Source organism: Megascapheus bottae, chromosome 14 (genome assembly GCF_031878675.1).
Source record: "Megascapheus bottae isolate mThoBot1 chromosome 14, mThoBot2.hap1, whole genome shotgun sequence".
NCBI lineage: Eukaryota > Metazoa > Chordata > Mammalia > Rodentia > Geomyidae > Megascapheus > Megascapheus bottae.
In genome coordinates, this window is record NC_143522.1 from 6,915,802 (window position 1) to 6,937,147 (window position 21,346).

At 40.4% G+C, this 21,346-nt stretch overlaps 1 protein-coding gene across 1 annotated transcript; it reads left to right on the top strand.

Moving 5' to 3' along the window:
* The first annotated feature begins 31 nt into the window (after positions 1-31).
* Eif2s1 (eukaryotic translation initiation factor 2 subunit alpha) lies at positions 32-20,990 on the top strand. Its single transcript, XM_090344325.1, has 8 exons — positions 32-631; positions 4,737-4,978; positions 7,211-7,290; positions 8,757-8,908; positions 13,613-13,719; positions 14,864-14,961; positions 15,919-16,062; positions 17,708-20,990. The coding sequence occupies exons 2-8, from the start codon at positions 4,738-4,740 to the stop codon at positions 17,831-17,833; spliced, it is 948 nt and encodes a 315-aa protein (XP_090200451.1). The 5' UTR covers positions 32-631; position 4,737; the 3' UTR covers positions 17,834-20,990.
* The last annotated feature ends 356 nt before the right edge of the window (positions 20,991-21,346 follow it).

Genomic DNA, 21,346 nt, shown 5'->3' on the forward strand with positions numbered 1-21,346 from the left:
ATCCCGGGTGCGAAGAGGCACCGACGGGGCCCATCTCCCACTTCCGCTTCCTGTTCAGGATCGAGGAGGCGGGCTGAACCAAAAAAAAAAAAAAAAAAAAAAAGATGCCCGGATGTTGAGACGCGCGCACGGCGGAATTCCGGTTCAGCCCCGCCTCCCTCACCCTCCCCGGCGGCTGCACAAATCACTGTCCGCGTTGAAGAGGAGAGAGATTCGCACGCCCTCTCTCCTTCCGTTTTCATGTTTTCCTCTCTAGTTACAGCGCCGTCTGATGGCGGGCTTAGACTCTGAGAGATTTGCTCTTCGGAGATAAGGAATGAGTCCTACATCTCTCCTTCCGCCTTGGGGATTACTCAGCAAAACAATCATCCCAAAACGACCTTTCCAGGCCCTCATGTGAGGGGCTGACACTCTGTTCGTTCTTGGAGGACCCACACTCTATGATCCGCGTGGAGAGGCGGGCCTTTCCCGTGGGCGCCTGCGCAGTGCGAGGTGGTTCCGCATGCGCGCTGGGGTCGCGTGAGGCGCACGCTGAAGAAGCTGGGCGACTGGCGCGGCTGTCTCAGGTCGGCCTTCTCCGATAGAAGAGTGCGGCGTGGACCCTCGTGCGGGCCTCTCTCTCGTACCTCAGGTGACTGGTCCGGCGTCTCGGTTTTCTCTAGGAGCCCCCTTCGTTTGTATCCGCTGACGGGAGTGGTCGAGAAACACCAGGCCCGGGGCTCGCCCGCCCTCCCTTCCCGTCCCGGCGCGGGAAGTGCCTCGCCGCGGCCGCCACCCTCCACCCGCCGGGCTGCAGGGCCTTGAGGTCGGCCCGGGGTGGGACGGTCGGCCTGTCCAAGCCTCAGCGTGCTGTAGCGCCTGGGTGACGGGGCCCCGACGACGCCCGGACACCCTTTCCTCGCTCCAGAGTTTCTTCGCTTTGCTTGATTTGGGGTTTTTTTTTTTCTTTTTTTCCTTCCACCCTAAAAATGCTGCCAAAACGAAACCGGTTCTCTGTAGAACCCAGAACCAAAATGTTCTCTAAAGAACCAATAGCATGGGCCACTCTAATGGAAAGTATAGCTTATGCGTTAAGTAATGGAAGTTGATGCTATCGCTCTATTCGGGCATTGTAGTAGAATGAGTCACCCCCACTAGAAGCTAAAGCCTACTGTGCAAGGGGTTTATTACTGTTGTTCCTGTCAGTTTACCCTATTTTGGCAGCAGTGAGACTGGAACTGTAGTCTTGTAACTCTATGGAACTAAAATCCCTAAGATTAAGGAATCCGGGAGGCGGGTTAAATTGATGCCCAGGTACATCCTGAGGTCTCTTTAATTATCCCCAAAGCTTAGGCTGCTTTAATTTTCATTAAAGAAGAACCATTGTTTCTTGTTAAAAGGGTATATTAGTCCCAGTAACTCTGGATTGAGTTATTCAAGAGAAATACTCCAGTTTTTGCACACATAGTTACTTAAATGTCGTACCAAGTGACAGTTGCAGCTGCACAGTACTGTTTGTAGAGATTCGGCTGCACTTCCGAGTACAGTTACATTGAATTAGTTTTAAAGTTTGGTTTTTGTGAAGCTCCTGAACCAAGAACAGGAGCTTCACAAAAACCAGCATGACTAGCAAAAGAGCTGATGACCGAAAGAAATGTGAATTTCTTGTAATCCACTATGGTGACTTGACTGTGCCACACGGTTCAGGAAAAAAGTCCTGTGCATTGATGGGGCAAAATTACTGATTACATTAGCTTGGAGTTGGGTTAAATCTTTACATCAAAACGTGTAGCCAGATTTTCTTCTCTTTCAGCTACTGGGTCTGAGTGCTGTCCCCGAGCTTTTTTTGCTCAATCAGTGCTAGCAAAAGTTTATCACATCACAATTTTCAGAGTTCAAAGAGAATGCCTTTCCCATATAGCTACAGCCAAGTAGTAGAGCAGAGCAAGGATTCAAAATACAGAGCTATTCCCATGGCTTCATGCCTGATTGGACAGTGAAAATGACACAAACAACTGAGTAAATTCCTAGTATGATCTCTGGTTTCCTGACTGAGGAAACTGAGTGTTGGGGGCCTTTTTTTTTTTTTTTTTTAGTTGTGTGGGGTTTTTTTTTTCACAAGTTACAAGCTTTTTATAAGATGTGTTCAAAATCTGAGAGTTTCTTGTAAAATGAACTTTCAAGTTTTTTAAATGATACAACCAGCTCCCCTGTTTTACTCTTGGGTAATTCTAACCATTGAGTCTACTTCCCTTTGTTTAGTAGATCTCTTTTTTGTTGTTGTTTTTGAGCTACAAGGTAACTAAATCTATGTAAGTTGCTTTTTAGTTAAACAATAGTTGAGTACTAATAGTTTGTGCCAATTTGTGATTTATGTTCTCGACACTGAATGTGTATATTAATGTTGTATTTTATTTGTGCCAGAAGTTCCTAAGGGTGACAATGATACTGAGGGGAAATATCCTTGTTTGTAAGGAGAAAGGATATGTGGTTCCAAGCCACTATCAGTCCAGTATGTAAACGAGCAAGTTGCCCAGCCTGTGCTTTAGTTTATCCATAAAGGGGGGAACACTAAGTAGAGAGAGCTACCCCAAAGAGATAAACAGTAGACAGATCACAAGGACCAAATAATAGAAAAATGTACATATGTATATCTGAAATACAGTAGTAGAACCCCTTCATGCAATTAGTATTCCAAAAAGTGAAACAGACTTGGATGTGAGTGGATATGATGGGATGGAGGAGGTCTAACAAAGAAATTAAATGAGAATGAATGTGGTTGAAGTAGTTTATTTGCATGTGTGAAAATAAAACCAGATGAAATTGCTTTATGAAAGGAGCATGGGTTGGAGAGAGTGGTAAGGTTGATCAGGGCACATTGTGTACATGTCACAGTTATAGAAATGTCACAATGAACCCCCCTGTGGGACTAATATTTACTTATTTTGCCAGTTCTGGGGCTTGAACTCTTGAGCCACAGCTCCTCTTCTGGTTTTTTCTGTGTATATGGTATGGAGGAATCGAACCTAGGGCTTTGTGCATGCTAAGCAAGCACTCTACCACTAGGCCACACTCCTGGCCTGTGTACAAATTTATTAAAAAGGAAAATGTGTCTATCCATTGGGTAGGGGATATAAGTAGTTGCCAGATAATCTTGCACTGCACTTCAGTGCAAGAACTCTGGTATTCCTTATGCTGGATGTGGTGATTTAAGGTCAAGTATTGATTACTACCTCATGTTTGACTTTGTTAAATGAATTTTGACAATTTTTTTAGATCGTTTGATTCCTGGATTCCCATTATTGTCTGTCTGTGCTCCAGCAATATCAGTCAGTAGAGAAAAAAATCAAAATCAAACAGAGAAAAATGAAAACCTTTCAGCATAATTTGTTCTAAATCTTCCATTTTTGGTGTGCATTCCAGTCCATAGGCTTGAAATCAGGGTCTAGACTCTGTCTTTGAGCTCTTTTGTTCAAGACTAGTATTCTACCACTTGAGCCACAGCTCTACTTTCAGGTTTTTGGTGGTTCGTTGGAGATGAGTCTCTCAAACTTGCCTGCCTGACTGGCTTCAAACTGTGATCCTCAGATCTCAGACTTGAGAATAGCTGAGATTATAGGCATGAGTCACTGGCATCCTATGTGAAAGCTTTCTTTTTAAAAATATTTGTCAGTTCATGGTATGATTTCTATCTGTGGGCCATAACAAGGGATGTATAGATCCTAAGTAATAATTTAATGCATACAGATTAAAAGAAACTTGAAGGCTATAGAAAGGGGAATTTGTACAGCTATTCTCAAATTTAGATATATCTAGCTGGCAAAAATAGATAGTAGATAGAGGAATTGGGGGTGTATAGCTCAAGTGGTAGAATGCTTTATTAGCATGTATGAGGCCCTGGATTTATAAATGAATGCTAGAAACTATGGTAGCTCAGTTAAACTCAGTTTTACTTTGAAAGGAAAGTTAAGCTTTATGATTAATATTTTTTAGTTTTGTTACTTTGATGTGTCTACTGTAATTTTGGTTATAATAAGTGATAATGGGCTGGAGTGTATCATTGGTAGAATACTTGCCTCAGATATTCTAGTTCTGGGCTCACACAAATACACACACACACACACACACACACACACACACACACACAGTGTTATATGGTATATTGCAAAGATATTTTCCATTATACATTAGGTAGTAGCATATATAATCTAAGCTGATATGGAAAAGTTTTAATTTCCCTAATATGTAATATTACTATAATACTAGAATAGTAGTGATGTGCCCTCCACCCCCATGACCCCTATTATTTGTGATTCCTTAAAATGATAGTTTGTGGGTTTCAATTTTGTTTAGAGACAGCATCTTGTGTGCCCAGACTGGCCTTGAACTGGCTTCTTACCTTACCTTGAGAACATAAGTATGCATCACCACGCCCTCATAAAGTGGTTGTATTAAAAGTCTATTGCTCTTGAGGTATTCCTTTAATCCTTAGGTCTCCCAGTTCTTCATAGATGGTTATTATTTTTTATGGTTCCTCTGGAACTGATGGCAGAGAATCATCTAAGCCTTATAAAAATATGGAATGAAATAAGAATTAAAGTTTGGTATCTTGGTATTTATCCACTTTCTGGAACTATTTAAGAAGTTTAAAGAGCTGAAAAGACCAGTAACTTTTTTTTTCTTTTAGGGGCAAATTAAATAAAATTGCCATTTCTTTATTTTGACCTGAACTGGAACTTGATTCTTTTCATTTGCAGAATGCCTGGTCTAAGTTGTAGATTTTATCAACACAAATTTCCTGAAGTGGAAGATGTAGTGATGGTGAATGTCAGGTCCATTGCTGAAATGGGGGCTTACGTCAGCTTGCTGGAATACAACAACATTGAAGGCATGATTCTTCTTAGTGAATTATCCAGAAGACGTATCCGTTCTATAAATAAACTCATCCGAATTGGTAGAAATGAATGTGTAGTTGTTATTAGAGTGGACAAAGAAAAAGGTAAGTTAGAAAATTATCTTAAAATTTGTAAATTTTTAAAGTATAATTATAAAAGTAGGTCATAGGTCAGGTACTGGTATCTCACACCTGTAATCCTAGCTACTCAGGCTGAGATCTGAGGATCACCATTCTAAGCCAACCCAGGCAGGAAAGTTCCCATGAGATTCTTATCTACAACTAACCACCAGAAAACTGGAAATGTCACTGGCTCAAATGGTAAAGCACTGACTGCCAGGTGCAGTGGCTCATGCCTATAATCCCAGCTACTGAGGAGGCTGAGATCTGAGGATTAAGGTTCAAAGCCAGCCTGGGCACTAAAGTCCATGAGATTCTTATCCACAGTACCCGCCCAGAGTTCAAGCCCCAGGACTGCAGAGTGGGGTTGGGAATGAGGGGAAAAATATTCTAGACAACCATAGCTGGGAGTAGTAGGGCTGATAACAGAGATGTCCACAAGGGAAGAGTTCCTATGACTATATAAAAATTCTGCAAAAATCTCTTATCAGATCACTGAACACTGATAACACAGGATAGCCTCCAATCAGTGCAAAAGGATGAAAATCTTAGAATTCCTATTTTTTCCCTACCCTAGGAGTCCAAGAGACAACTGTCTGGTTTAAAGAAAAAAAATCAACAATTTTGAGAAGAGCAGGATTGTGATTAAAAGCTACCCCCAGGCTGAAATAATATAAAGCAAAATGAGCCTAAATTTGATTTGGTGGAACACTTACTTAGCAAGCACAGGGCCATGAGTTCAAACCCCAGTCCAAGGGAAAAAAAATAGTCTCAAGAAAAATGTGTAGAAATCTAGAGCCTCTGCCAGATATTACTCAATGTTTTAGATGTATGCACAATTGCTAAACACTAAATTTCTTTTAAAAAGATAGATAGATAGATAGATAGATAGATAGATAGATAGATAATGATATATGATATATATCATGCCTAACATGCACAAAGACCAGCGTTGGATTCCTTGGTACCACATATATAGAAAAAGCTGGAAGTAGTTCTGTAGCTCAGGTGGTAGAGCTCTAGCCTTGAGAAATCCCCAGGACTGGCAAAATAACTTAATTAATTAATTTAAAAGTATGACAGAAGAGCTACTTGGAAGACAGACCAGGTGAATGGAGGGCCAGCCTGGGCAACAGGTTCACAAGACTTAACCTCAAATAATAGAAGCTAGATGTAGTGGAATGCACCTGTCAGCTATAGAGGAAATAGAAATAGAAATAGGAGAAATGTGGTATAAACTGGCCTTAGACAAAAAGGGAAGGGAGTTGGGTATGACTCAAGTGGTACAATTTTTGACAAGGACAGAGGGTGGTACAGTGCTTGTAGCTTAGAATCAATTCTTGTCTAATATTGGGAGTCCTGGGTTCTGATCTTAGCACCTCAGAGTAAGAAGAAAAGGTATTTAGTCTTGCAGAGTATGAAAAGAATAGGAAAAAAATGAACAAGTAAAGTATGTGGAATGCTAGTTTGGTTTGAGAATCAAAATTTTATGTACGTGCTTACTTGCAGTGAGTTGATTGTCAATAAAAACAAAAGCAACTGAGTAGGGGGGGGGAGAGAGAGAGAGAGAGAGAGAGAGAGAGAGAGAGAGAGAGAGAGAGAGAGAGAGAGAGTGTGTGTGTGTGTGTGTGTGTGTGTGTGTGTTGGGTCATAGGGCTTGGATTCTGTTTCCTGAGCTTTCTTGCTCAAGGCCAGAGCTCTACCACTTTGAGACACAATACCACTTCCAGCTTTGTGGAAGTAAATTAGAGATAAGAAACAAATAGAGTTTCCTGCCAAGGCTGGCTTCCAACCATGATCCTTAGATCGCAGGCTCCTGAGTAGTTAAGTATGAGTCACTGGTACCTGGGTTTTTGTTCATATAAGGTTAGTGGATGAATACTATACAAGCTTACCAAGCACTTGGTTTGTTTATAAAATTGACCACAGTATAGGGCCTGGTGTGTGGCCTAGTGGTAGAGTGCTTAACCAGCATGACAAAGCCCTGGGTTTGATTCCTGAGTATCATATACACAGAAAAAGCTGGAAGTGGTACTGTGGCTCAAGTGGTAGAATGCTAGCCTTGAAAAAGCTCAAAGACAGTGTCCAGGCCCTGAGTTCAAGCTCTAGGACTGCCCTTTCCCTCTCCCCACCCCCCAAAAAAAATTTGACCACAGTAATACACTGGTACCTGAACATTCATTTTTATTTTTTTCCCTCCCAAATTTTCTTAAATAGGATATATTGACTTGTCAAAAAGAAGAGTCTCTCCAGAAGAAGCAATCAAATGTGAAGACAAGTTCACAAAGTCCAAAACTGTAAGTTGATTTTTTTTTTTTTTCTTATCTCTGGGGCTTGAACTCGGGGCCTCAGCACTGTCCTTGGACACTTTTCGCTCAAGGCTAGCACAGCGCCACTTGTAGCTTTTTCTGTGTATGTGTACTGAGGAATTGAACCCAGGCTTCATGCATGCTAGGCAAACACTATTATTAAGCTACACTCCCGGCCCCTTATTTTTGTATTTAATATATAATTCCTGGCAGAAAGATTGTGAAAACTCTGTGTTATGTGGAAATCTTTTTGGGGGATTGAATCTCAAAATGTAAAGAACTATATTGTATTCTCTCAGTGTTACTACCTTAACACATTGCTCATGATCTAATATTCTCAAATGAGTACAAAAAGGTAATGTTTTAAAAACGGTCTTACATTGAATTAGCTTATTTCAGCTGACTTTTTAGCTTTTTAATTTGATTGGTTGATTGTGCTGCTGCTGGGGATCAAACCCAGTGGTCTCATGCATGCTAGTGAGGTACCCTTACCACTGAACTACATCTTCAGCCTGCCTTTTAATTTTTCTTTAGTAGTCTCACTATTGTTGCCAAGACTGGCCTTGAATCGACCATAGGCTCAGATGATCCTTCTGCCTCAGCTCCCTCTCTTGCCCTCAAGTATTTAGGGTTAGTGACCTACACCAGCATGCCCGGCAGCTTATTTTTCACAAGCTTATCATAACACATAGTTTTGTCTTCCAGCTTTGTCAAAATAAGAATTTGTATCTGGGCATGGCAGCTCACACCTGTAATCCTAGCTATTCAGAAGGCTGAGATCTGAGGATCTCAATTCAAAGCTAGTCCAGGCACTAAAGTTAACCACTAGAAAACCGGAAGCAGGTTACAGCTTAAGGGGTAGAGTGGTACCTTGAGCTGAAGGGCTCAGGGACAGCACCCAGGCTGAGTTCAAGCCCTATAACTGGGGGCTTGTGAATGTTGAATCCAAAACCAAAAGCCTGTTTTTTTTTTTCATTTTGTTGGTGGTGTTGGTTGGCTGGTTCTATATATAGTACTTGAGCATTTATAATATGTGTTTATATATATTTAATCCTATGCAAAATTTCCCTACAGGAGCTGGGAATTTGGCCTAGCAGTAGAGTGCTTGCCTTTTCTCAGTATCAATACATAGAAAAGGCTGGAAGTGGTACTGGCGCAAGTGGTAGAGCGCTAGCCTTGAGAAAGCCCAAGGACAATGCTTAGGCCCTGAGTTCAAGCCCTACAACTGGCAGAAAAAAAAAAAAAAAATCCCTACAGTAGGGAGATACTAGTATTTTCCTTTCACAAATGGGGAAACAAATTCAAAGATGTTAATTTGTCCCATCATCAAGATTTGATCCAAATCTCAGGATCCTATATTTTTCTCTTTGTACATACAGGAGTCAATTATTGCAAGGAAATAGATATTTCTATGGATCTTTTGTTTTGGAAGTGAACTCTTTGTTCTGTTCTAGGTTTATAGCATTCTTCGCCATGTTGCTGAGGTGTTAGAATACACCAAGGATGAGCAGCTGGAAAGCCTGTTTCAGAGGACTGCCTGGGTTTTTGATGACAAGTACAAGAGACCTGGATATGGTGCCTATGATGCATTTAAGCATGCAGTCTCGTAAGGAAACCTCTATGTTTCTGTCTTAATATCACAGCTGCCATGTGTAGCCTAGAGAGTGATAGTCTGACGTCCATGTATTAAACCTGTACCAAATTTAGAAAACAATATTTCAGTATAAAAGACATGTTGTAGGCTCATCCTATGTGTCAAGTCTATATAGATTGATTTACATAGACTACAACATACTACATATACAATAATTATATAATTCATGGTTTTATATCATGCTCCCTTGTACATTTTCATTTCCTAGTTTTGCTACTGTCCTACAGGACTTTAGGACCAATGTATGTAGCTTTACCTCTATTTCCTTGACCTTTGGTCCAAGACACTTTAGCTAGTCTTCCATGTTGTCCCCCTCTGGTCTTTTTTGTTTCTAGGATTTGCTTGCCTCTAAAACTTTTACTTTCTGTTTTTGCTTTTGTTTTGTTTTCCCCATAATTTCCTGTCCTTCTAGATATGTAGTTAGTCCTATGGTATTTCTTCTTAAATTCTTATGGATTAGGCTGTGGTTCCAATCCTATTTTTCTTTGTCTTTTCACTGTCTCCTGGCTTTCTTGTCCAACCCACAGGCCATGAGCCATCATTTCAAAACCTTCTTGCCAATATCATGAATTTTGCCCTGTTTTTCCTTCTGTTACATCCAGCCTTGGATCAGTGTTCCTGCCTTCTCTGCACTTATAGACTGCTGGGTGGCACTAGAAAAAAAATGAGTCCTACAGGTTGGTGCCAGTGCCTGTTCACAGTCTCCAACCTCAGCAGGGCCTTCACTGCCACCCTACATTCTTCCACTCCTGGTCAGTTTTTCTTCCCATGTTTATAGTTCTGCTTCAGAACTTCTTACTGCTCTTCCTCAGAACCATTCTGCCATCTCCTATACTCTTTTTTTTTTTTTTTCTTTTTTGTACTGGGATCGAACCTAGGACATTGCACTTGCTAGTGCAAGCACTTTGCCACTGAGCTACATCCCAGCCTCATCTCCTATACTCTTAGCTGTTGTGCTCACTGCATATTTAATTTTACAAAAATTCATAAGTAAGTCATTGCACTTCCATTTATCGGTTACTCCCTTTCTTAGGCAGCTTTTCCCTTTATTTTGCTTCATTACTATAATTATTATGTCTTCTGGTTTATTCCATTTATACTAAAAAGCACCCTTTGAACCCCTCCTTGACTTTTTCATGTAGCAAGTCTTACATCTTCTGCTTTTAGCAATCAGATTCCAGTTCTCAGTGCTTTCTGTCTCTGCTTCTTCACCTCCCACTCTTTCCTGACTTCATTCTTCATGAGCTGCCTCACCACTGGACTAAGGTTACTTTCCAACCCTTGAGCTACCAAGAACCACTGGACCTCTGTAGCCCTCAGAATAGGCAAACAGCTCCTGGATTGTAAGTGCCCCCGCATATACCATACCCCTTCCATTTGACCTTGTATGACCTTGTGCGTGCATGTGTTACAAAAGGAATAGCAATAGATAATACCCTAACAACTTACAGGAGAAGTTATCTCTTATAGTTAAGGAAATTGAGGCAGAGATTAAATAATTTGTTCTAGGTCACACAGGTAGCAAATCCTAGAGAACCAATATTCAAATCATGGTTTTCTGGCTCTGTTTTATCCTTCTATTCTGTATACCTCACTGCTTTGTTCATTCCTTGTCTTTTTTGTAGTACTTGGGGTAGAGCCTGGGGCCACATGCTTGCCAGTCATGTAACAACTGTCCAAATTTCATGCTCATTCTTTGCCACTTTTGTGTGAGTTTTGTCTTTTGTTGTTGTTGTTGTTGTTTGTTTTTGTTTTTTGCCTGTCCTGGGCCTTGAACTATGGACTTGGATGCTGTCCCTGAGCTCCTTTTGCTCAAGACCAGCAGTCTACCACTAAAGCCACAGTACCACTTCCAGTTTTTTCTGTGATTATTTGGATATGAGTATCATGGACTTTCCTGCTTAGGCTGGCTTTGAACTGCAATCCTCAGATCTTGGCCTCTGGAGTAGCTAGGATTGCAGGCATAAGCCAGATGTCTTTGCCACCTTTTTAATTCAACAAATCAGTTTCTGAAATAATTGAACACAGAAGTTTTGCCTCTCCAGCCTCCACTAATCAATGAGAACTATTACTCTGAAATTATTATTCTGTATCATCATTATCATTTATGTTTTAATGGTTTTATTATAGACATGTTTGGCATCTCTAATCCGATACAAAATGCCCCAAAATCTGAAGTTTTTGAGGACCAACAATATACTTAACTACAATGGAAAATTTTATAACTGACCTCCTGTGACAGATTGCCAAAACACATGTAAACTAAGAGTACTTACAAATAAATTGCTTTTACTATATGTGTAACATGTATATAAAATATAAATGATTTTTGTATTTAGACCATTCTGTTGACACAGACATTCCAAAATGTCAAAAAAAAAAAAAAAGTCCAAAATATTTCTGGTCTCAGCACTTTCTACAACCTGTCAATCCATAGAAATGTGTGTGGGATAATTGGTGTACTTAAATTTTAATCCATTGTTGTAACTTTCTGTAGTTTGCATTTTTCCCTAGAAGGCTGTTTTTAAGCAGGATTTTTTCAAATTGATAGAAATGCACCTACTTCATATTAATTTCTAGGAAGCATTTAATTTTGAGAATATGCTTGATTTGTTTCCCCTGTTAAAAGATTTTCAATGGCCAGATGCAGTATTCATGCCTATGATGTTAAGGAAGCAGTGATGGGATAGTTCAAAAGACAGGCTGGGCAAACTTTAGTGAGACTCCTGTCTTTGCCACTAGCTGAACATTGTATCATGGGCCTGTCATTCAGACTACAGGGAAAGCATAAAATAGCATCACAGTCCAGGCAAAAACATGAACTCTATCTCAAAAATACAATGTCAGTATTTCTTTATGTGTATATACATTTAAATTCTACTAGTGTTTCAGCTTCACTACATACTTGCTACACAGATACTCTATTACTAAGCTATGCTGCTAGTCATTTTTGCACTGGTTTGTTTGATTGGTTTTGGCCAGTCCTAGAGCTTAAAACTCAGAGCCTAGGCACTGTCCCTGAGTTTTTGCTGAAGGCTAGTATTCTACTTGAGCCACAGCATCACTTCCAGTTTTTTTCTGTTTATGTGGTACTAAGGAATCAAATTCAGGGTTTTGCGCATGCTAGGCAAGCACTCTACCACTAAGCCACATTCGCAGCCCTGCACTGGTCTTTTTTTTTTTTTTTTTTGCCAGTCCTGGGCTTTAGCTCAGGGCCTGAGCACTGTCCTTGGATTTTCTCAAGGCTAGAGCTCTACCACTTGAGCCTCAGCACCATTTCTGGCTTTTTTCTATGTATGTGGTACCGAGGAATCGAACCTGGGTCTTCATGCGTGCTAGGCAAGCACTTTAACCACTAGGCCAAACTCCCGGCCCTGCACTGGTCATTTTTAAAGAATAGGATCTTGCCGGGTGCCAGTGGCCCACACCTGTAATCCTAGCTACTTAAGAGTCTGAGATCTGAGGATCATGGTTCAAAGCCATCCTCAGCCTAAAAGTCCTTGAGACTCTGTCTTCAAATAACCACCTGAAAACCAGAAGTGGCACTGTGTTTTAAGGGGTAGAACACCAGCCTTGAGCTGAAGAGTTCAAGGTTAGCAAATGGGATCTTGCTTCCTACCGTGTCCATGCCTGTATTGCACTTCCCACCATGGCTGGGATACCACCACTCTCAGCTGCTTTTACAGAGATAGAGTCTAGTGGGCATTCTTGTCTGAGCTGTATTGATACCTCAGTCATCCCACCTTAGCCTCTCACATGGGTAGGAAAACAGGTGCTCATTTTGCACCTAGCTTTGGATGGATAGAGTTCTACCTTTGCTTGTTATACTGCTGCCATCCCATTAGTCATTCTTTCTACTCCCCCACCCTTTCGGTTGTTCAGTTTATATGTCATTGACCAAGACTAGTCACTGGCACTTAATAGGATCAAATGAAATGCTACTTTACTTCCTTAACCCCACTAACTGTCAAAAGTGCCTCTTTCTCCTAATGCCCATGGATATACTTTGTTTTTAAACATTTTTTACCATATTTTTGTAACTTTCAAGAGATTGTTAATTACACACAAAGGCTTAATTATAGTAGAATTTTAGATATATTAGGAAGTGTTAAATTGCTAAAATGGCTAAAATTTTCCTTGTGATAATCAATTGTTTTTTGGTTTTTTGTCTGGGCCTGGACACTGTCCCTAAGCTCTTCAGCTCAAGGCTACCGCCCTACCCCTTGAGCCACAGCACCACTTACAGTTTTCTAGTAGTTAATTGGAGATAAGAGTCTCACATCTTTAGTGCCCAGGCTGGCTTTGAACCATGATCCTCAGATCGCAGCCTCCTGAGTAGCTAGGATTACAGGTGTGAGCCACCACCCCCAGCTCAATTGAGTGTTTTTTATTTGTCATATACTGCTGAGTGTTTTTTCTTGCATTATCTCACTACTTAAAAGCAGTCCTGTAAGATGCACTATTTTTGTTTTACACATTTGGAAATGGGTGTTTGGAAAGAACGTGACACTAAAATTTTGTACAAAGCCAAGATTTAGATTCTGTTCTAATTCCAAAACTAAAGCTACTGCTTTCTTGTTTTATGAATTCTGTGGACTAGAGTGTTTAGGTTCCCAATTACTAGTCCTTTAACCTTGAGCTTTTTGTTTGTTTTAGAGACCCATCCATTTTGGATAGCTTAGATTTGAATGAAGACGAGCGTGAAGTACTCATTAACAATATTAATAGACGTTTGACCCCCCAGGCTGTCAAAATTCGAGCAGGTGAGTTCTGAGATGACTTTCAGAATATTTTGTGTACATCAAAAAAAAAAGCCAAAGAAATGAGACTTACCAAAACAGTGCTGTGTCAACAGTTGTAATTTTTTTTTTTTTTTTTTGCCAGTCCTGGGCTTGAACTCAAGGCCTGAGCACTGTCCTTGGACTTTCTCAAGGCTAGAGCTCTACCACTTGAGCCTCAGCACCACTTCCAGCTTTTTTTCTATGTATGTGGTACCAAGGAATGGAACCTGGGTTTCGTGCATGCTAGGCAAGCACTCTACCACTAGGCCAAACTCCTGGCCAACAGTTGTAAATTTTTAACACTTTCTTTTCTTCCAAGTGCTATGATTATAGGTGTGTACTACCATACACAGCCATAATCTGATACTTTTAGTTATGAGAATGAATAGCTGGGATTGATTTCAAATAGAGTGAAAGATTCCATAAATATTTGCATATTAGTATATCTGCCACCTCCGATTCTTTTTAAAGTTTGAATTTTTGGGGAATGGGGAAGGGAGTAAGTTGGTTGTGGGGCCTGAGTTTAGGGCATAGGCACTGTCCCTGACCCTCTTTGGGCTCCAGGCTAGTGCTCTGCCTCTTGAGCCACAACGCCACTTCTGGTTTTTGAGTGGTTAATTGGAGATAAGAATTGCACAGGTACTTTTCTGCCCAGGCTGGCTTTGAACTGCAATCCTCAGATCTCAGCTTCCTCAGTTACTAGGATTATAAGTGTGAGCCACCAGCACCTGGCTTATGTCTTTTTTTTCTTTTTTCTTTTAGTCAGTCCTGGGACTTGAATTCAGAACCTGGGCAGCTTTTTCTAGTATGTGGTACCAAGGAATCAAACCCGAGTCTTCATGCATGCTAGGCAAGCACTCAACCACTAGACCAAATTCCAGCCCCATGTCATTTTTTTTTTTTTCTTTGCCAGTCCTGGGCTTGGGCTCAACGCCTGAGCACTGTCCCTGGATTTTCTCAAGGCTAGGGCTCTACCACTTGAGCCACAGCATCATTTCTGGCTTTTTGCTACGTATGTGGTACCGAGGAATCGAACCTGCGTCTTCATGCATGCTAGACAAGCACTCTACCACTAGGTCAAACTCCCAGCCCAACCATGTCATCTTTTTAATGTTTTTATTTTTAGATATTGAAGTGGCTTGCTATGGTTATGAAGGCATCGATGCTGTAAAAGAAGCCCTGAGAGCAGGTTTGAATTGTTCTACGGAAACCATGCCCATCAAGGTGAGTCATCAGTTTTCTCTACCCTGACTAAAATCACTTCCTAAACACATCAATACCTCGTTTTGGTTCTTTTTTTTTTGTTTTTGCCAGTTCTAGGGTTTGCCAGTTCTAGGGTCTGGGCACTGTCCTTGGACTTTCTCAGGGCTAGAACTCTACCATGTGAGCCACAGTACCTCTTCTGGCTGTTTCTATGTATGTGGTACCAAGGAATCGAACCCAGGTCTTCGTGTATGCCAGGCAAACACTCTACCACTAGGCCAAACTCTTGGTCCCGGTTATTTTTATGCTGGGGATTGAACCTGGTGCTACTGAGCTATAGTCCCAGTCTTTCTTGTCTTGTCCTTTGCTTTAACATGTTGGATTGAGGGTATGGTTTGATGGTAGAATCCTTACGGCATGTTGGTGGCCCCAGGATGGATCCCCAGTACTGTAAAAACAAGATTGTTTCATAACAAAAGTATTTCTTTCTATTACAATTGAGGTATTAAATATCCTGTTGGTACTTCTGGAGTAGGTTTACATCTGCATGGTAGGTTTTTTGTTGTTATTGTTGCTCCTATTATAGATGCAGTAGATTGGAATTCCTTTTGTGAATGGGCCAGTTGTGTCCAAAACAGTACCTTGAAATGGGTAACATTCTCTCGCCAATACACATAACTTTATGAGGTTAAATCTGCATCCATCATTAGCAGGGAAATTTTAACTGATTGACTATTATGCAGAATCTCATAGTAGGAATTTTTCCATGAGTTTATACTCGCCACCAAAGATTATAATCTTCAGTATAGCAGAAAATTATATGTGTATTGGATTGTTGTATTAAATGAACAAACTTTCAAATTGCTGAACTGTAGAACTGGAATATGAGTTTTGGGGTGGTATGTTAATGCAGCATATTAATAACATACTAGTAGTTGTATAGTTATAGTCAATTGAATTTTTGTCTATCTCCTTTAGATTAATCTAATAGCTCCTCCAAGGTATGTAATGACTACAACAACTCTGGAGAGAACAGAAGGCCTCTCCGTCCTCAATCAAGCTATGGCTGTTATCAAAGAAAAGATTGAAGAAAAGAGAGGAGTGTTCAATGTCCAAATGGAGGTAGGATCTTCAGTACCTTCATGTCTAAAATACTTGATCACTGCCTTTTAACACAGATTAAAAGTAAGCTAAACATAAAATAGTCATCAACACCAGCGTTTACTAAAAGAAGAAAGCTAGCAGCACTAGAATGCCACTGCAGAATGAAGACTCAGGCCTCCAGTCTGATAGCATTAAAGTCCTGTCCATCTCTCCTTTACACAAGAAAAAAAAATTGAAATAAGGAAATTTGTCAGACGTGTGGTTGCATGCCTACAGACTCAGAACTTGGGAAGCTGAGGTACAAATATTTCAGGCTTGAGGCCATCCTTAGCTATATAATGAGAGCTCTGTCTCAAAAAAGTAAACCTAGCCAGGGTACAGGAATTTGACCTAGTGGTAGAGTGCTTGCCAGGCATGCATGAAGATCTAGGTTTGATTCCTTGGTATCACATATATATAGAAAAAGCCAGAAATGGTGCTGTGGCACAAGTGGTAGAGCTCTAGCCTTGAGAAAGTCCAAGGACAGCACTCAGGCCCTGAGTTCAAGTTCAGGACTGGCAAAAAAAAAAACCTAGCTGGACACTGGTGACATGAACCTGTAATTTTACCAACTCAAATGGCTGGGGCCTGGAGGATCTTACTTCAGAGCAGCCCAGCTAAAAACAAGTCCAGGGGCCAGGAGTATGGCCTAGTGGTAGAGTGCTTGCCTAGCATGATACACAAAGCTCTGGGTTTGATTCCTTGGTACCACATGTACAGAAAAACCCGGAAGTGGTGCTGTGGTTAAAGTGGTAGAGCAGATCTCAAGGATAGTGCCCAGGCCTTGAGGTCAAGCCCCAGGACTAGCCCCCCAAAAAGTGAGATTCTAGGTAACCAACAAAAATGCTGGATCCCCCCCCCCCAAAGGGAGGGGGGGCTGGACCAAAAGCCTAGCTCAAGTGATAGAAAACAAACCATGAGCAAAAAAGCCAACTAAGAGGTAATGACCTGAGTTCTAGCTCCACTACCAGTTCCAAAAGAAAAAAAAAGTAAAGGCTTCCTCGTTTCAAGAATAATATATGACCCAGGTTCTGGTGGCTCACACATGTAATCCTAGCTACGCGGGAGGCTAAAATCTGAGGATTATGAGGATTGTGGTTCGAAGCTAGTCCAGACAGAGTCTGTGAGACTCTTATCTCCAGTTAACCACCAGAAAATTGGCAGCAATGATGTAGCTTGAGCAAAAAGCTCAGGGACAGCACCTAGGCAGGCCCCAAGTCTACGCCACACAACTGACACACATATGCACAACAATAACAATATATGTATATAATATTTGTAGTAAGTTCTTCTCTGAAGAAAGTTGCTCAAGGATGTATTTATAGGATATTTGTGGTATTGAAAATTATAACTACTATTTCTAATACTTTTAGGTTATAAAGGTAATACTGTGCCTTTTAGTGTGTGTGTGTGTGTGTGTGTGTGTGTGTTATAATACATACATACACATAGAGAGACACACACTTATGTACTACATAGTTCTCATAAATTTCTTCCACTTTTAGCTAATGAGTTTATTAGTTCAACAGTTGAAGTAGATATGGCAAAGTATTTAAGAGTTTAAATTGGTTAACCTGTTTAGTGGTTAACAACTTCACTTTGAAATTATACCTGTCTTCCACAGCCCAAAGTGGTCACAGATACAGATGAGACTGAACTTGCAAGGCAGCTGGAACGACTTGAGAGAGAAAATGCTGAAGTGGATGGAGATGATGATGCAGAAGAAATGGAAGCCAAAGCTGAGGATTAATTTTGTGGGAAGCAGAGTACAACTTAAGGAACACGAAGCAGCCCCTCCTAGCTGCACACTCTAGACTTGAAAGTTTTCCAGTATTGAAAACTTCAAAGCTAAATATTTCTTTTTTTTTCCAAGTATTTAAATGTTCCAACAGACCAGAGTATCAAACGCCCTCTTAAATGTCAGCTGTTTCCATACAGTAGCTCCAGCACACTATGTTTTAAGCGTATGGCTTAATTTGACTAGAAACAATTAAGCTAAAACCGTTCTTAAAAGTGATATCCGTTTCTTATGTCTCAAGATTGACACCCTTGATAGTTTAGAGCCTCCATGAGATTTATGAGGGCATCTAAAACAGTAGCAATCCTAAACTTTCTATATAAAATGTATTCCAGCCAATGTCAAATAAATTTCTGGAATATTTAATGATAGGCTTCTTCCTTTGTGTCACCAGTTAAAAGTATCCCTAATGCTAAGACTAGTTCTATTGTCTTTATAGTTAGATGCAGAAACCGGAGTAGGTGGTCACAAGATATAGACAACTAAGCCTTGCGAAAGAAGGTTTAGAAAAAGTAATTTTACTTTATCCACAGTAAAATTGACCCTTTAAGGAAAAGTTTTAAAATGAAATTAAAGATTACATTGTTGGGCCAGGAGTGTAGCCTAATGATAGAGTGCTTGCCTGGCATGCAGAAAGCCCTGAGTTCAATTCCTTGGTACCACATACACAGAAAAGGCCAGAAGTGGCGCTGTGGCTCAAATGGCAGAGAACTAGCCTTGAGCAAAAGTGTCCAAGGACAGTGCCCAGGCCTTGAGTTCAAGCCCCAGGACTGCCCCCACCCACCAAAAAAAAAGACATTGCCTTTTTAACCTACTGGAGACTGATGACAACATGTTTGAGAACATTCATCACGCAGAGTTCTTGTTGGTATACCACACTGCTTTCTTGAATTTATAGTTTAAGATGATTAAAAAAAGAAAATCTTTCAAGAAGATGCTGCTGCTTTCTTTAGTCAATTTGAGTATTGTAACCCAACTTGTGGGGGCTTTTCTGTCCTTTATTATAGGTGAGTACCACTTAAATCTTTGGTTCTTTGTAACAACAGAGATCTAACATAGTTACAACAAGTTATCTTATGTTTGCATTATTTTTATTTTCAAGAACTACAGGTAACATCCCTAGTTACCATTGGAGTAGAAAAGACTGATTTACTTTGGCATGATTATCTTTATAGATTTAATCTCTTAGGATACTTGAGGTACTAGTTATAAAATTTTTGTTAGACATTGGTCTAGATGTTAAAGACTGTAGATTAAACTTAACCAACCCTGCTTAACTAGAAATAGCTCAGTAGTAACAGTACTGGAGCCATGTACATTGCCACACACCTATGGTTCAAACAACCTGGATCAAAAGCCTAAAATTTAAAAGCTAGCCTGTGCAACCCTTCCTTTTTAAAATTCGAGGAAGGATTCTCAGAAGTACGGTGTAGGAGTGACAGTTTATCTTTAATGTTATGGATAGGTTTGTATAGTATTTAGCAGACCGTACTATCTGATCCTGAGGTGCAACTTCCATTTTCAAGGTGAAGCCAGAGTTGTTAACCAGCAGGCTACATTAGATTTTGAAACTGTCGATGTACTCAAGATTGGCATATAATTTTCATTTTGTCTTTGGGACACCAGAATAAATATTTGTAATGTTTGTGGAACCAAGATGGAATGGTGATTCACACCTGAAATTCCATGCACTCAAGAGGCTGAGACAAGTTTGAGGCCTGCGGAGCAATGTATCATGAGACTGGGTGTAAAAGGGCTGGTCTCACTGGTAGAGCAGTTACCAGGCATGGTCTAAGCCCTGGGCTCTCTGCAATACTTCAAAAGGGGAGAAAAGTTAAATATAACAGGAACTCCTTTGCTGTATATATGCAAGGGAAATTAAATTTTTTTTCTTCATGTGTATTGAGAAACTTTCAATAGCTGTAACTTGAAAACTTGGGTAGTCCCTATGGTGACTGGTTTTTATCCCCTGTGGGCTTATTACTGTAAATTGACGGTCCTAGTAAGACCAATATTTTCCTGGGTTTCTTGTAAAGCTAAAGTTAAAGCATACATAAACATTGCTGCCCTGAAAAGAACAAGATAACCATGATACACGTCCAGCTCTGAATAACATGAACACAATTGAGAGAATTGAAGTTTCCTAAATCATGGTTCTACCAGTCTTTTATTAAAGATACTGACAATTTCACATTTTATTTCTATGCCCTTGATTAAGGTGAAGTAATCAACAAAATTAGTGATAGCTTAGATGCATAATATGTTCATTGAAAATGTCAAAATATGAGCTTTCAAACCAGTTTTATATTAAAACAAGCCAATTCTTACATAATGTTCCCAGCATTTGATTGGAGCTACAGAGATGTGCTAATCCTCCATCAAATTAATAGGGGTTTTGTTTTGTTTTACTCAGCTGTCACTCCATTCTTTGGGCTCTAGGCCTGGGTGCTGTCCCTGAGCTCTTCAGCTCAAAGCTACTACCCTACCCCTTGAGCCACAGCACCACTTCCAGTTTTCTAGTTGTTAATTGGAGATGCCTTTACTGTCCTGGCTGGCTTTGAACTATCTTCAGATCAGATCTCAACCTCCTGAGTAGCTAAGATTACAGCCGAGAGCCACCACACCTGGCACTCCAATCAATCTTTTTTTTTTTTTTTTTTCTTGTGGGTCATGGGGCTTGAACTCGGCCTGGGTGCCATCCCTGCGCTCTTCAGCTCAAAGCTACTACCCTACCCCTTGAGCCAAGCCCCACTTCTGGTTTTCTAGCAGTTAATTGAAGAATCTCAGGTCTTTTGTGCCTGGGCTGGCTTTGAACCTTGATCCTCACATCTCATCCTCCTGAGTAGGATTACAGGCATGAGCTACCGTGCCTGAGAGTCCAACCAATCTTGACCTACCTACTTTTACACCAAGAGCAACTAAAATGGGTAAGGATTTTTAAAAGCTGTGAACACCTTGCCAACTTCCTGATTTACTTCAAGCTAATAACTGCCATCTATTTTCCAGGCCTGATCTCTGTCCCGTACAAAGGTGAGGCAAAGTTGTGCCAATTTGGAAGGAGGAAACAAACTAAAACTCAGATAAGCATCTGTCAGTATTCAAAAATAAAGTAATTACAGAAGCATTAGGCTTTGATAAAATACCAAGATAAAAAATGGTGCTTGGAAGTTCTCATAAAACATTAGGAATAGAAGAAACATTAGTTTGGGATTTCTGATCACTCAGGGTCAGGAGGTAGCTCAATCTACTTCAAAAGGACAAAGCTTTTGCCTAAGCACTTTTAAGGATCCACTCCCTTTAAATATAGCTATATATTTTATCTATTCATTGAAGTCCAAGCACTTTTACTTGGCAAGAATGCTGGAGTAGCTGTGCCAAATCACTGTATAAACTTGAAAGCAATAAAAATGTTTTTTTTAAATACTGTATGATAGACTTTTCTCTAGATTAACCTTCCAATCAAGG

Excerpts from the sequence above, each read along its gene's own strand:
- Eif2s1 (XM_090344325.1), top strand. The coding sequence starts at position 4,738 with ATGCCTGGTCTAAGTTGTAGATTTTATCAACACAAATTTCCTGAAGTG. Across the intron at positions 4,979-7,210 it reads TAGAGTGGACAAAGAAAAAG|GATATATTGACTTGTCAAAA; the intron begins GTAAGTTAGAAA and ends TTTCTTAAATAG. Across the intron at positions 8,909-13,612 it reads GCATTTAAGCATGCAGTCTC|AGACCCATCCATTTTGGATA; the intron begins GTAAGGAAACCT and ends TGTTTGTTTTAG.